The sequence below is a fragment of the Pelmatolapia mariae genome, linkage group LG14, assembly GCF_036321145.2.
Source record: "Pelmatolapia mariae isolate MD_Pm_ZW linkage group LG14, Pm_UMD_F_2, whole genome shotgun sequence".
NCBI lineage: Eukaryota > Metazoa > Chordata > Actinopteri > Cichliformes > Cichlidae > Pelmatolapia > Pelmatolapia mariae.
Window position 1 is genome coordinate 23,013,803 of NC_086239.1, and position 15,165 is coordinate 23,028,967.

General features: G+C 39.4%; 2 protein-coding genes across 2 annotated transcripts in view; both read right to left on the reverse strand.

Annotated features, from left to right (window-relative positions):
* The window catches only part of ppp1r37 (protein phosphatase 1, regulatory subunit 37), a 54,948-nt gene extending 42,887 nt beyond the window's left edge, over positions 1-12,061 (reverse strand). Inside the window, exon 1 of the mRNA XM_063492714.1 lies at positions 10,279-12,061. Coding sequence (XP_063348784.1) covers positions 10,279-11,014 — 736 coding nt within the window. The 5' untranslated portion in view covers positions 11,015-12,061. The remainder of the gene's footprint in view (positions 1-10,278) is intronic.
* A 1,206-nt stretch (positions 12,062-13,267) lies between these two features.
* Positions 13,268-13,684, reverse strand: LOC134641205 (late histone H2A.2.2-like). Its single transcript, XM_063493495.1, has one exon. The coding sequence runs from the start codon at positions 13,682-13,684 to the stop codon at positions 13,268-13,270; it is 417 nt and encodes a 138-aa protein (XP_063349565.1).
* Between the last annotated feature and the right edge of the window lie 1,481 nt (positions 13,685-15,165).

Genomic DNA, 15,165 nt, shown 5'->3' on the forward strand with positions numbered 1-15,165 from the left:
AATCTATAACTTTTGAGTAGGCCTGCAAATTTTTTAGAAGATACTTAAGTCCAGCCCAATATCATACACATCAAAATCCATCAATTCTCAGCCTTCCCAACAATCTGACGTAAAACAAAGTACAAACAAATTGGCTACAGACACTGTGCTTTCTCGCCTAACTCCAGCAGCAAAGAGGAAACAGGAAAAGACAAGTGTTTGCGTGTGTGCAGAAGAAGAAACGACACTGTTTGCAGAGACAGAGACACAGCAGATTTGGCACACAGAGAGGATTCCACTGAAACTCCTCTGACCCACATAGTGTGTTGAATTTCACCTGTCTAACTTGTTTACACATACTAGCTTTGCTTGCAAAGACTGACACAGCAACTTCAGCATAACAGCAGCATAAAGAAATGCTTTAGATTTGATATAGAAAAAGGCAAAAACTGTATAAGACAAGCTACTGAAGATAAACCTACCACCTATATGCATATCTGGTTTCTGCAGAGAATGTTTGTAACAAAGAAAATAAGACAAGACTAATCAAAAAACAAAGGTTATTCTACCTTTTAGCTGACTTGTTGTTATATTGTGGACATTGCTACCCTACAACAACCTAGAACTACCTCTCTTGGTGGAAGGCTAAATAAAAAAACCTTTGGAAAAGATCTAGAGTTGATCACTCAGCCAGCATTTATTAAGCTAAATGCGAAAGTTAAAAACCGGGAAACCAGTGCTGACAGGTTACATGCTTTAGAGGAAATTATTCCCAGCTAGCAGCTAAAAATAAAGCTGTGCCAGTAAAGAAGATTGGATACAGAGAGTGGAACACATGGAAGCCAGATGTCCAACAAGCGGTGCAGAGAATAAAATCCATATTATTTCAGGTGTAAGCCCAACACCTTCACTAGTCTTTGGATGATTTATTTTCTGATTGACCAAATCAATTCAAGCCTGAGAGTTCTTTATAGTTAGTCAGTTATGTTGCTGTTTGCATATTTCTGCACCACATAAAACTGGATAGGTGCAAATGTTAAGAGATGGAACACAGACGTACTGCCAGTTCCTACCTAACATCCAAGTGCCACTGTTCAAAATAGCACCCCGCCCCCAATTCTCCAGGTCCATTGGTTGCTATTTCACAGTGCTGTGTTGTAGACAGTGGTAGTAGCGTCATTCACACATGACAACTGGCTGCCTTGTACGTCAGAGGTGCGGCAAAAAGGCACAGCCTGAGGCACTCCTCCAGTTTGCTTGCACAAGTCTGCATGACGAGACGGTGATTGTGCATGTACAAAAGAGATACAAGTCTGACACTCCCACCTGAGCCTGCGTCTTAAATTTTAAAAAATAGACAAGTCCAAAGGTTTAAAATGCCACCCAAACCCTTTTTAGGCAACCTAAAGGTCCAGTACAAGATCAGATAGAAAAAGTGAGTGAGTTATAATCTGTGTACTCACTTTGGAACCGAGATAAGTATGCAATACAAGCATACCTGGTCTTAGCCCACAACTGATGTGCCATCATACACATACGGTGCAATGAAAGTGGACATATTTGAAAGTGGCCACTGCAACAAGGCCTGAGCAAGTAATCTAAGATAACCAAAACCAATCAGGACCTATAATCTATCAGTGTCGATTATTCTTTTTTTGTTGTTGTTGGTTTGCTTTTTCTGTTAATACTACCTTTAGTCTGTGTTCATGTACTATCCCCATTAAACAAAAAACAAAAAAAAAAACATAGTAAGTGTGTACCGTGACTGCCCTGTCCAGCCTGCAACATAGAAGCATTACAGAAGACAACCCAAACACTAAGAAGACTGCACAAATGCTGTACCAAAGAAAAATACTGTGCTGTTAGTCACAATCATCACGATCTGATACCCTACAACTTCTTCTTGCCCAAATAAATGTTTATTTCATAGGCTGCTGTTTTGACAGAGTCAAGGAGACTCCCCATGCATTGCAAATGTGCATCAGCAGGATTGGTCAGAACAGCCCTTTAGGGAGTGACCTAAAAACTGCAGGAGTGTTGTGCACTGTTTGTTTTTTTACTAAGTATGTGTTCTTACTTTTTGATTGTGCCAAATACCGTAGTTTTCAGGTCATAAGCTGCTACTTTTTTCCCCACGCTGTGAACACTGCGGCTTATACTGACGTGCGGCTAATGCATATTTTTTTTCATGCAGCCAAAAACATTTTGCCTGATAACAGTAGACCAATAAAATTGATAAGTAGTATATATACGGTATATATTTTTACCGGTTGTTAAGAGACGTTGTAATGTTGTTTGTGCACTGTTCCGTAAAAAAACCATAAGCAAAGTAATTTGTGAGTTACCGATACGTACGTATACTTAAAGGTAGCCGTGTTACAGGCGCTGTTCGAGGAAAAAAAGCATTTGCAGTATGTATTTTTGTATGTTACCTAGAGCTGGGCGATAGAACGATAACGATATGTATTGCGAAATAACTTTTTCTCGATAGAAAAGAACAGCCAATCCAAATTAAGTAGCGCAGAGCCTAACCAATCACAGCCGCAGCGTCACGTCACGTGACTTGTTACGTACAGCACAAGTGCCAAGGCGCACGTGTATTTGTTTTTGCAGCCGGGCCGCCCGGGTAATGAAGGAAATGAGTTTGCCGACTAGAGAAAAATCAACCGAGAGCGTGAGCGAAGGTTACCGAAGAAAAAAACAATGATGGTTCCAATGCCGGAGAGACTGTCGAACGGAAGGGCCATAGAAGTTCCGTAGTGTGAAGGTATTTCGGCTATTTCAAGTCTGACAAAAAACAGAGTAGCGCGCACTGTAAATTGTGCCGAAAGTAAGTCTGGAAATACAATAAACTGGTGCATGCTCAATCTCTGACTGAAAGCGCTAATTCGTCATTCGGCTTTTGTCAGACTAAAGTAACTGATTAAAACTGTTTGAAAAGCTAAGCTATACAACAAGGAGAGATTGAGAATTTCCTTTTAGTTCTCAGTGTATTTGATATTGACAAAAGTTAGTCAATTTTGTCTGTTCTTCTGTAAAACGAACTAAGATTTATTTTTAGAATTAAAATTTTGTTTCTAAGTGGAATTGACAATTTAGTAGTCTGTTTTGTTTGTTCTATTTTGAAACAAACGCTTTAGCAGCTGCGTTTTGTGTAGTTTGCAATATTTGCCTTTATTTATCTGAAACTGAAGTTTCATGTTCCTTAAGTACATCTACCCTGTTAAACTTATTATGGGAAATAAATATTTAAATTAAAACAAGCTGCTAATTATTTCACATTTTACTTGTGAGCAACGGCACATTTCAATCTTACAAATATAGTTATTTGGCTTATATCGTGATATATATCGTTATCGCCAGAAATGAAAAAAACATATCGTGATATGAAAAAATCTTATATCGCCCAGCTCTAATGTTACCATAACGTTTATGTTACCATGTTTATGTTACCTTACGGATTAAATTAAACGTTAAAAATCCTCACGTGTAATATTTCTGTGTAAATATCTCATATTACAAGTGAAACGCATACGGCTTTAAATCCGGTGCAGCCTGTACAAGTACAAAATTGATGTTCTTTCTAAAATTAGAGCATGCGGCTTTTAATCAGGTGCGCTCTCTAGTCCGGGATTTACGGTACTTGAATCTCTAGAGGCCTGATATACATGTTCACCTATTCTGGAAATTATCACATTATACAACCGTTTCTTTACCAGCTCTCTCTGTGAACTTGTCATTTGGAGTTCTGCTCTGTCCCAGGTTCTAACTTCCCCTGGCCAAAGACTTTTCTGTGGAAAACCTGCAATGGATTCCTAAAAAACACAAATAATCCACACAATACCTGTGCTCACATTTCACATCACTGCAGTACAAAGACCTTGAGTGTGTTAGGATTTCTTGAACATTACTACAGTCTATGCAACTCTGTAACTGCTGCTAGAATACAGTAGAATATAAAAAATCTTATAGAATTGTTCAACACTGAGATCCAAATGGAAAAAAATAAATTAAAAAAACGTAAATTAAACTAAATCTGCCAGACTTTTTGGGAGAGAGCAGCATGTGCTGAAAGGCAAAACAAAGGGATTAGAATGAAACACAATGATCATTTTATGTTTGTTTCCTCTTTTAATACTAGACAACAAATTTGGAATTCATTTATGACCTTTCACTACATGCAGATTCCACGCCTTTAGCAATACATGCCCATCAACAGCAGCCCTTCTCTTAATCTTTTCGGTATGACACCACAAAAACAAAACAACAACAAAACAGTGAAGCCATTCTAAACTCACACCCAGATGACAAAGGATTGAGCCTGCCAGAGAGAAAGCTGCTGAACCAGATGGACAGTTATGAGGGAATGACAGTTGTATGATCCAGTTTTCTATGAGGCAGCATTTTGTGCATTTGTGTACAGACAGAGTAAGCAATACTTCCATTCCAGCCTCCTCGTGTGTTAAGAGAAACGGCATTAGGGAGGGAAGGGCAAGGAATTCCTGTTTGATGAGGACGGAAAGTCTTACGTAGACGATTGGTGAGGATCAGAAAACAACACCACTCGAACCAGTATGCCATTTCTGCCATTTCTAAGCAATCATCTGTTGTTTTTTTCTTTAAGACACAGTGCAGATTGGCAGAGTGTCAAAGGCCAGGATTCAGCACAAAACAAACACAGACAAGCACACTTACATAGCATAGACAGAATAAATGCATAATAGATGAATGTACAAACTAAAGACAGCCTAAAGGGCTGACTTTATCAGGTGTTGTCTTATCACATCACACATAAAGATCTGTGTAATGGGAGCTGGAAAAAAAAAAACACTGCAGAAAAAAAGCATTAATTTTGAACCAATGTGATTGTTACATAGATTTATTAAGGTGTCCAGTCTGCTGATATGTAAACGTACCAAATTCTTCTGTGAATAGCAAATTCTGCACCCATGTTGTCATTCTAACATCGCAAATGCCCAAGATGTGCATTCACATGCACAAGCTTCAAGGATAGTAGAATTTAAATGGTTTCAAACAATTTATGCAATGATGCTGTTCATTTTTCATTTAGTGAATCTGCATCTTAAAATAACTGCAATGACTTTCCATGCATGCTAAAAAGCTAAACCAGTGTTTTCAGCTTTAAGTCTGTTCCTTGTTGTTTTTGTTTTTTAAATTAATATTTATTCTTTCTCCAAATAATAGTCCTGAATTCACTATGTATCTTACGATTTTATGAGAAACTGGATGTTAATGACACCTACTAAACCAGATTTAATGATGTCAACTCGACTGATTTAACACCTAAATTTTCACAGCTATTTGCTTCCAACAGAATGAAAAAGTACATCTGCACACCTAACTAAACAAATTTGGCACATCACAAGATATAAAAACACTGTTATCACACAGTCCAATTATTACAAAGTGTTACGTTTGGATCAGAAAAAAAATTCAGTTGTTAAACTTCAGCTCTGCTGCTCATGTAAACTGAACTAACTTGCAGGTTTCCAGAGCCTTTGTTCATGCTCTACACTGAAAGCTCTGCTTATCAGTTTGTAACTTGGTCTAGAGCCACAACAAATAACATTTCATGGGTCACAGAGCCTCTAATAATTTGGTGCCAAGTGGGCCTTGGGTCTGACACCGAACAACACGTAGGCCAAAGAGTTTAATTGCTTCCAGGATAATCAATTGTACATTAACTGCATTGTTTATTGACTGTATTGCAATTAGCAAGCTTTAACTTATTTTTACAGCTGAATTATAATAAGGCTGTTACAAATTTCCGTTGTGGTAGCCAGTCTAGAACTGTACCTCTACAGTTGTGCTGTAATAGTAAGAGTTAAAATTTAGAATTTGTTTAGTAATATCGCAAGTCACAGCGACTGAACCATCTTAGACCATATGCTTCCAATGTGACCTAGTACTTTGTGTTCACAATGCATTGCTGAAAAGGCCGCCTGCACTTAAGCTAATCTAGCTAGTCAAAAAAGAGAATAAATAGACAGGCAGAAATGGAGGAAGGTGGGGAAGCGATGCATCATGCTGGGAAGTTCAGAAATCTCAAGATATGATGTAGTATTTGCTCAGGCCTTAATGGAGAGTACAAACATCCCTCGGGTCTCAACTGAGCAAGACAAAAAGGGGAAAAAAAACAGTTCTAGGAATATTACTCAACTCAGAACAAAATGATAATTATATATTTTACAACTTCCTTTATTTTGTTTCAGACACTGTCAACAAAATGAAGTTTCTAAGTAGACATGTTTACAGTAAAACTCATAATGACTATATTTTACTTTTAAAACATCACAGCTTTGTTGTCCCTCAGCAAACTCCTTGAAATCAAAGTGTTTCCAAGAAGCTAATTTAGTTTTACTCTCCTGTCTTGGCTTGAAATAGACCAGTCACAGCCTGGCGGGAAGTGACTTTGGGCTTTGAGGGAAGGATGGAGGTGTGTCGCCATAATGGAAAGAGGTGGCAAAATAAGAGAATCATCGCACACACAAAAAAAATTAATAAATACCGAAGACACGGAAGCCTTCATTGAAAATATGAGTCACGCACAGCCCTATTTTAGCACTATATCACAGCATTAGCTCTAAATGGTGAATGTCAATACTTTTGGGTTAATTCTTTTTTTTTCCTTTTTTTTTCTCCTTTTGGGTTAATTCTAAAAGCTGAAGTGCCACAAGAAAGTGAGATGTGACATCAGCCCTTGAGAACCCCAAGAGCACATTTCACATTGACTGCATGATGTTCACTCCTTTCACAAGTTTACTTTCTGGCAGCAGTAAACCAGATATCAGTTCCTTTTGTAATATTCAACACCAACCTCAAATGTCCTTCCCTCTGCTTTTACAGCCGTAACTCTCACTGCTTACAGAATGAAGCTCCAGGCTCTGTGAGCTCATTTCACTTTTATCTTTATGACAGACGAAATAAGACAGGAACCCAGTGAACCTGACACTAGATCTGTAGAAGGGTCCGGACGGACAGTGGCTCTATTGTGACACTGTGCACGCTACTAACAGTGCCTTAGGAGCCTTTGTTGACATTCAGATAAGATACCTCAGGAAGATATGAGAAGCAGGACTAAAGCTTAAAAAAAATATTCATTAAACTGAATACTGGCAGGCTTTTTGGCAATAACGAAGAAAAATAGTGTGAAAATATTTTAAGAGGGTGACTTTCTGGTAATTTACTTGTATTTGCTCCCAGCTTCAGTTCAATGAGTAAAAGGAGATCATTTAGTCTGGCTGGGCCACATTTCACTACCTGCCTTTTCTGAAACAACGATACATTTCAAAGTCTATCTTTTTGTTTTTATGTCCTTCATGCACTTTATGTTATTACATTCTGCAAATTTTTTCCTTTAGAATTTGCTTTCCTAACTCTAGTTATTTCCTGCTGTCACACAGTAAGAGCTCCATACGTATACACTGTTGTGTAAATAAAATTAGGGGGGTTGTCAGGTTACTTGTAGTGTGGGAACACCACAAGTATGTAGACCATTCAGCAGTAAACCCACAAGTCGCTCCTGCTGCTGCCTCTTACACATAATCTCAGCCTTAACATGTGGGGAGTAGCTAGGAGGTTATTACATGGTCAATTTTCATTAGCTTTGGAAGAATGAACAGAAATCTCCTCCATGAAATCAGAGTGTGTTACAGCACCCTCTTCATAACACTAAAATACAGAAGGCCAACGGTTACACAAATTATTGCCAAAAGGCAATAATTTGATGAATATATTTCTGGGGTGCACTAACACCATATGGCAGATAAATGAAAAAGAACATAAGTGCAACCAATGTAAAAGTTACTCCAGCACCCTTCTGAGTGCTCATCACGGTAACTCTTCAAAATCACCAGGTGTTCACTATCACTACCAGCATCAACATCACTGTGCAGTAGTGTCTGTCACATCAACCAAAGAAAATGGGCAGATCTAAAAGCTTGCCGTCTTGTGAGTTGACTTACAACCACAATCCTCAAAGTGTGCCCTGTGGGTCTTGAGCAGGATAATGCATCCACAGCTCATGTCACACTGGGACAGCAGAATGTGTCTAAGGCAGCATTTTCATAAATTTAAACTGCTCTTTATATTAACTAAACTACTGTAACATTGACAAATTTATGTGCTAGCATGAAATAATGCCCCCTATGGCTAAAACAACAGGACAAAATTAACAAAAACAAACCATTTCTGTACAGAAACTTCACAAAAACTAAAAGTAAAAAAATGTGGTTTATATCTACGAAAGCCACTGAGAATTGATTCATTTTTAATTATTGTTTTGCTGACTGCTTTCTCAGTCCTGCTCAAATGTCCTTCAAATGTCATAAAACGTGACACTAAAATTTAAACTTCCCAAAAGTGCGGGTTGATGCGTGCTGTTGTATATGGCATGTATGAAAAATGAAAATAATAAAATCCACATGTGACAGTCTTAAACAATATTTCAGTCTTTTTCGACTGCAATTATATACAAGATAATTATCATTATCACTGCTTATCACATTTTGTTTAAGAGTCTACTGCTCCAACTCTTCAGTCCAATCACTCCAACAGGACTTCACTAACCTCGAGTGCTTGTCCATGTCTAAATCAAAAGCACAATCAGCTGGACCTTTGGAACCTACCTAAAGTACATGATAACTGTCTTTGATAAAAAGTCAACCCCACACTACAGTGATCTAGATACTTTACTGTGCATCATATGTTTCATAAAGGTACAAAAAACTTGGCTAACTGGGTGAGACTTTGCCCTGATGGAGTCCAGCATAAGATATTCATGACCAGTTAACAATCAGCATGACTGCCTGGCAAAAAGGAGGAAAAAGAAAGAAATTATCTTAAAAAAAAAAATATCAACACATCTAAATTAAACCTGCCATGGAAATGGGTGCAAGAAATCTGCAATTTGTTTTAAACTGATAAAATCAATGGTAACATTGGGACATGAATGTTGTGATAGAAAACGGACTTTCTGGGTGGCTTCCTGATAAATTGCAACCGGGGTGTTAATAAAACAATTAAAATACAGCTGACCATGAGACAGTAATGTTTGTGCTCAGTAAGCTTCCTGTTTTTGTGTTTTTGTTACCCCCCCTCCCTTCTCGGATCACCAACCGTTGCTTGGTCTGGCCTACATTTTTGCAGGGAAAAATAAATAGGATAGTCACCAGCTTAGCCTTTAAGTATATGTGAATATGGCACAAACAAACTGAGATCGTAAGGCTGGTAGTAAGCTTAACACAATTTGTCATCTTCTAAGGAGGCAGTCACCTGTGTAACTATGCCAAATGCCGTCACAGTGCTGGGAGCAAACACCAGCTTGTAGGTCTGTTTATTAAACGGCATCCTTTGTCCACAGCAGATGAAAAAGTGTGTGAGTCATGGTTAGTTCATGATAGAATTTTTTTTTTTTTTTTTTAAATGAAAAGAGGAAAAAAAAACTGCACTGTACAAAAATGTATAAAAAGAACTAGACTGCAAATTAGACCTGGTAATACTGGAACAGTTAACAGCAATAAATTGAAACTAGTACTTCAGTTAAAATAAATTAGCATAACATTACATTTATTGTATATTACATTATATATCCATATCACATATGGACAATAAAAAGTGAAAACATATTTCCTTGTAACTTTCAACACTAAAATATTTAAAGGTGGTGCAATAGGTGGCGTCGTGTCCTTCATTAGCTTCCCTAAACATGTTTTCACTGGGTAAACAGGAACCTGCTGTGGTAAAAATGGCACACCTCAAGGTGTGGTGGGACTCCATCACAATAGTGCATACAGTACATACCCTGGTCTATACTGTATATGGTATGCCTCTGTGGGGGTAAAGCCAGATAAAACTGTTTAGTTATACAAGTAATTAAAGTACTGATCTTCTAGTTTGAAAATGGGGCGGGAGTGCAGGTGTTGCCTAAGCACTAAACAGACAGCAGTGTGAACCTGCAAGAGTTGTCAGGCTTTGAAGAAAGGAACAAAAGAACATTCCTCTCTAAGACCGGTGCTCTGGCACACCTTACATACATCAGTGTCAACATCTACTCGATAATGTTGAAGAATATGTGGGAAATTTAGCAGCATGACAGGACATGTGGACAGAGTCAACTGCTCCATATGGAGCTAAGGGACAAATTCTGTTAAAAAGCCTTCTAAGAATAAATTCCAGCAAACCACAGTATGCTGACATGTTCATGCAGGCGCAACAGACACGCAGAAATAACTCAATCACACATTCAAACATGTAGAAAAAAAAATAAACAAGAATTACCGTGTCTCCAGGGGTCCTTTGGCTCCACTGCTCCAGAGATGATATCCTCATCAGAGGGAAATGTCACCCTTTTGCCACTTTTGTGTTTAGTGTCCCCCTCTTGCACTGAGGGATACAATCCAGCTGGATCTGTGGCAGAAGCTTCTATGCTGCATGTCTGGCTTGCATCAGCCTGGCTTTCTGTCGTGCTGCCAGCTGGGACATCCTGAGGAGTGGACACTGAGTCTAAATTACTGTCTGACAGTGATCTAACATTTACAGATTCAGCCTCCAGCACCCCACTCTCATCGAGACTCAGATCCACACCTATGTCCATGTCCCCACCATCATCCCCTTCTTCAAGAACAAGCTTTGCAGGATTATTGTCCTTATCTTCCTTCATTTTCTCCTCGTGCTGCTCACTATTAGAAAAGATAAAATCAGTCGGGTTCACGACCGCTGGTGGGTCCTGGACACTATTCTTTCCATTTCCATTGACCTCATCAATTTCCACTGTGTTTTGTGCCTGCTGGTTGTTCTCCTCTGCTGCCTGAAGGTTGTCAGTGAACTGAGGCATCAGGTAAGTTTCAGAGGCCTCCGTGGGAACAATGCTTTGTTTTTCTGTGTTGCTGTCAGTCATCAATTCGGAGATCCGAGGGATAACCCCTTCTGTATTGTTAGTAGTGTTGTGATCATCGTCCACATTGTTTTTCATCTTGACATTGCACAAATCTAGACACTGCTCTTCGATATTCATGCTTTCATTTCCAGTAAAACTCAGTCTTTAACTGTGCCGAACAGCTGGGATCACGGGTTAAACAGTGACTAGGAACCAAATGACATGGATAAGGCTGTCTTTGCCCTGGCTCATAACAATACACGCAGATAAATACCTATCTTGACGTTTTATTTACCAACTTCTATACAAGTGCTGATTTTTTACATCAGGGGGTGATTGAATTATAGATGTCGATAAACCCCAATTCAAAGGTGGCTACAGTGCATACTTAAAAATCGGCCAAATAAAGTGCAATTTCACACAACTATCAATAATAGAAATGTGCTATACCTGCGTGAAATAGGTACTGTTACAGTAATAATTCATAATCGTAGAGAACTTCGCTCAACTATGACTCGGGCAGGTATTCACCATTCAATAATTCTTACCAACCGTGTCCTATTATTCGACGAAAGGCTCCCCGGTCTTCAACACATTGCCAGTAGTATTTAAGAAGAGCAGGACAATCAATTGAAACAAACAAGTCACTCAGGGTGCCTCCATTACGCTAGCAAAGTGAGATTACTGCCCGACAACAAACCCAATTCATCTGCATGAATTAAAGCAAGCTAACGTTCGCTAGCGGGCTAAAGTTGTTGACCAACAATGACATCCAGGCCCGTGTGCGGTCGCATGCCCGCTTTTTTGCGTGACCCCGTCTGTTTCTCCCCGAGAAAGTCCATTTTCCGTGTCAAGACGAATATAATCCGACTGTAGCACCGTCTCACCCTCTGCCGTGCAGCAACTCTGCTCGCATCACAGCCCTCGACCAGCGGCAGCCAGGAAAAAAACAGGCGTCACACTCCGAGCAGCAATGAGCATGTTTGTGTTGCTAACATTAGCACGAGGGAACTGTGCCGGGTTACACGTGCCGGTACCAACGCTGTTAGTTATTAGGAGTTAATGTATAAAATATTCCGACCGCCCGGATTTCGTAAGCGTCTCTCTCTCCGTGAAAAGGCAGGCTCAACCTGTTCTCCTCTAGCGTTATCCTTCGCTAGCTTGTTGAAGTCCAACAACTGTTTGTTGTTCACACGTCTTACGTCAGCACGTCGTTAGGGTACATTCAACGTTACAAGAGCAGACATACACGTGTATAACGTCTATAGAGGGCTGCAAAACGACAATATTTTAAAGTTTGAGTGGAAAATCCTCACATCTTGTTAACGAGTGTTTTGCTTAAAAATTCCCATCCAAATAGAATGTTTGATTTTTTTTAATAGTGCATATATTTTTTTCCCTTCCATTTGAAACTATACAAATGCAAGGATTCCTTGAAGTTAGTAGACAGGAAAAACTCAAGGATACTGAGAATCTTGATTCAAGGGAACGTGGGAGTACTTTGTTTTATGTCAGCCAGCCCAGACAGGCTGACATACTATCTGCAATCAACAAGGATGTCGACAGGCAGTCAGTTTTTTGTATTTTTTAAGGTGAGTTTAGTTTCTGGGGCAAGAATTTAGCCTACAACACGTACAGCACAAACACACCAAACTGCATCAAGAAACCGAATCATTTAGGAATACCATCGTCCAGCAGATGCACCAATGACTTAGTCTATCACCATTCTGGTTATTTCTAGTTTAACTACAATGAACTGGAGTGAGGCTTGAACCCCAGTTCTTAGCAGGAAGCAATTATGAAATAATTCATCCCCACTCACTTCATGTGTAGTCATCAAGGCTAATTTTACACACCAGGTTTCTAATTTAGATGATTTATTCCAACCTTCAACTGGATTTGTAAACTAGGTAGGTGTCCCTTTTGACATACCCCACCCCACCATGAAAAGATGCTGGGTAAAACTGTCATGGTTGTCTGAATATGTCACAAAACTTGAGTAGTGTTAAGCTAAAAGACATCCAAGAATGTAGTGTTGAAACTTATTTTGCAAGACTTCCAGAGGGCCTGTGGAGGAGCTAAATCAGTACCCTGTACACGGCAGAGTACGAGTAAGGTCCCTTTTGTTTAGAGGATGAACCTTTCTTGGCTACGGGAAGTAGGAAATGAAGCACACTTCCTTAGCATTCAGAGAAATTTGCACTACTCTATCCAGCTGCCATCAAGACATCTGGTTCCCTGGCTGTCAAGGTTTTAACAAAAAAAACAAAACCACCCCACACAACCAGTACTACTTCCAGTTGGATAGCTCAAAAAGTTTGAAGACAAGCATAATTTTGAAACTCACTTTATTATCATTAAAACCCTTTCTAAAAGTAGTACCATTTATAATTAGAACTCTTGTGACTGGACATCTTTAGCAGAGTTGTCATCCTTTGGTGTTTTTGTCTTCTTCGGCAGGAGGCTTGCATGGATATTTGGGATCACACCACCATCTGAGATTGTGACCCCTGCCAGCAGCTTGTTGAGTTCGTCATCATTTTTCACTGCCAGCAAGATGTGCCGGGGAGCAATGCGTGACTTCTTGTTGTCACGGCTGGCGTTTCCCGCCAGCTCCAGGATTTCAGCACAGAGATACTCCAGGACAGACGACATATACACAGAGGCGCCAACTCCAATCCGCTCAGCGTAGTTGCCTTTCCTGAGCAACCTGTGAATGCGGCCCACTGGGAAAGTAATTCCAGCTCTGGAAGACCGGGAAACTGCAGATTTTGGTTTGGGTGCAGCCTTCTTTCCCCGGCCAGACATCCTGAACCCCAGTTTGAAGAAGACCAGTAACTAAAATGACCAAGAAGAGAATTCAGTGAGTTTTAAGTCAAATTAATATTCAGCAGTGGTACATGAGATGCTGTTTGAAACAAAGGTAGCAACATGTGTGGATACTAGAGTTACTATAATCTTCAAATTAGATTATCCCACTTGAGAGGGGGCGAGGAGGAGCCCAAACACCAACATTTAATTCACAGCTAAACACTCACCAGTACTTGTAAAACAGCAGCTGTCCACTGAGTACACAGGATACTCCTTTTATAGGAGCAGGGAAGGGATTGGTGATTAATGGCACCTGGGTACTCTTTTTCACCTGTGTGAGCTGATTGTTAGGGTCAAATGATGGCAACATAAAAATACTGCTTAATCTACAGTTAGGGCATAGGACTGGTGGTGAAGTTAGCAGAACATGTTGATATGTAACATTTAAATTGGTAGTAGTGAGTGAGTGAGTGGGGGAAGGGGGCCTTGCAAAAAAAAAAAAAAAATTAAGTTAAGCTTCAGGTGCAGTGAATGAGCATACCTCCAACCAAAAGTTGTATAAAACAGGCAGTGCTGGTGTGCTGGTAAAAAAAACAACAAAACATTATGCAGTTTCACCAAACAGACCATGAGCTTGAAGTATTTAGATATTTACGAAACTTGTGTGATTGCTGCATTATAATTCATCCAGTATTTCAGTACTGAGGACTATTAATTATGAGCAGAAACATTCAATATGCCTAACATAGCTTTTACATTTTCTGACTTACTAATGCACAAAACTATTCCCTGAACAAAATGCTCATGAACCACTCTCACTCTTGCTGATTTTATTTATTCATTTTTGTAGAGCACTTACATTTTGCACAGTAGGATGCTTGTGCTTGATGCATAATGGAAGTCACATGTGCCAGAAGTTAAAAACAGTTACAGTTTGCAAATAGTTGTACAGAACGTTTGCTAATGATGTGATGATACAAATACACACCCACTGGTCACTTTGTTAGGTACTGTTGGTTAATACTGGGTTAGACTCCCTTTTTCCTTTAGATATGCCTTAATTCTTCATGGCATTGTTTATCAGTGTGCTGCAAACATGATAGCATTGCACAGATGCTCAAGAATGTTTAGCTGTGAATATTCCATTCCTTCACATCCCAAAGGTGCTAAACTAGACTGGGATCTGATGACTGTGGAGGTTATTTAAGTATAGTGAACTCATTATCATGTTCACAAAACCAGTTTAAGATGATGTGACATGGTGGACAAAGCCATCAAAAGATACACCTTCATCACAAAACCATGGACCTGGTACTAAGGGGCCCCAAGTGTAACAAGAAAATATCCCCAACACCATTAACCTATACCTACCACTTTAAACTATTAATACAGGTTATGATGAATCCATGCTTTCACATTTTTTATGCCATATTCTGACCCTACCATACAAATTTTGCAGCAGAAAAGATTGAGACCAG

Excerpts from the sequence above, each read along its gene's own strand:
- LOC134641205 (XM_063493495.1), bottom strand. The coding sequence starts at position 13,684 with ATGTCTGGCCGGGGAAAGAAGGCTGCACCCAAACCAAAATCTGCAGTT.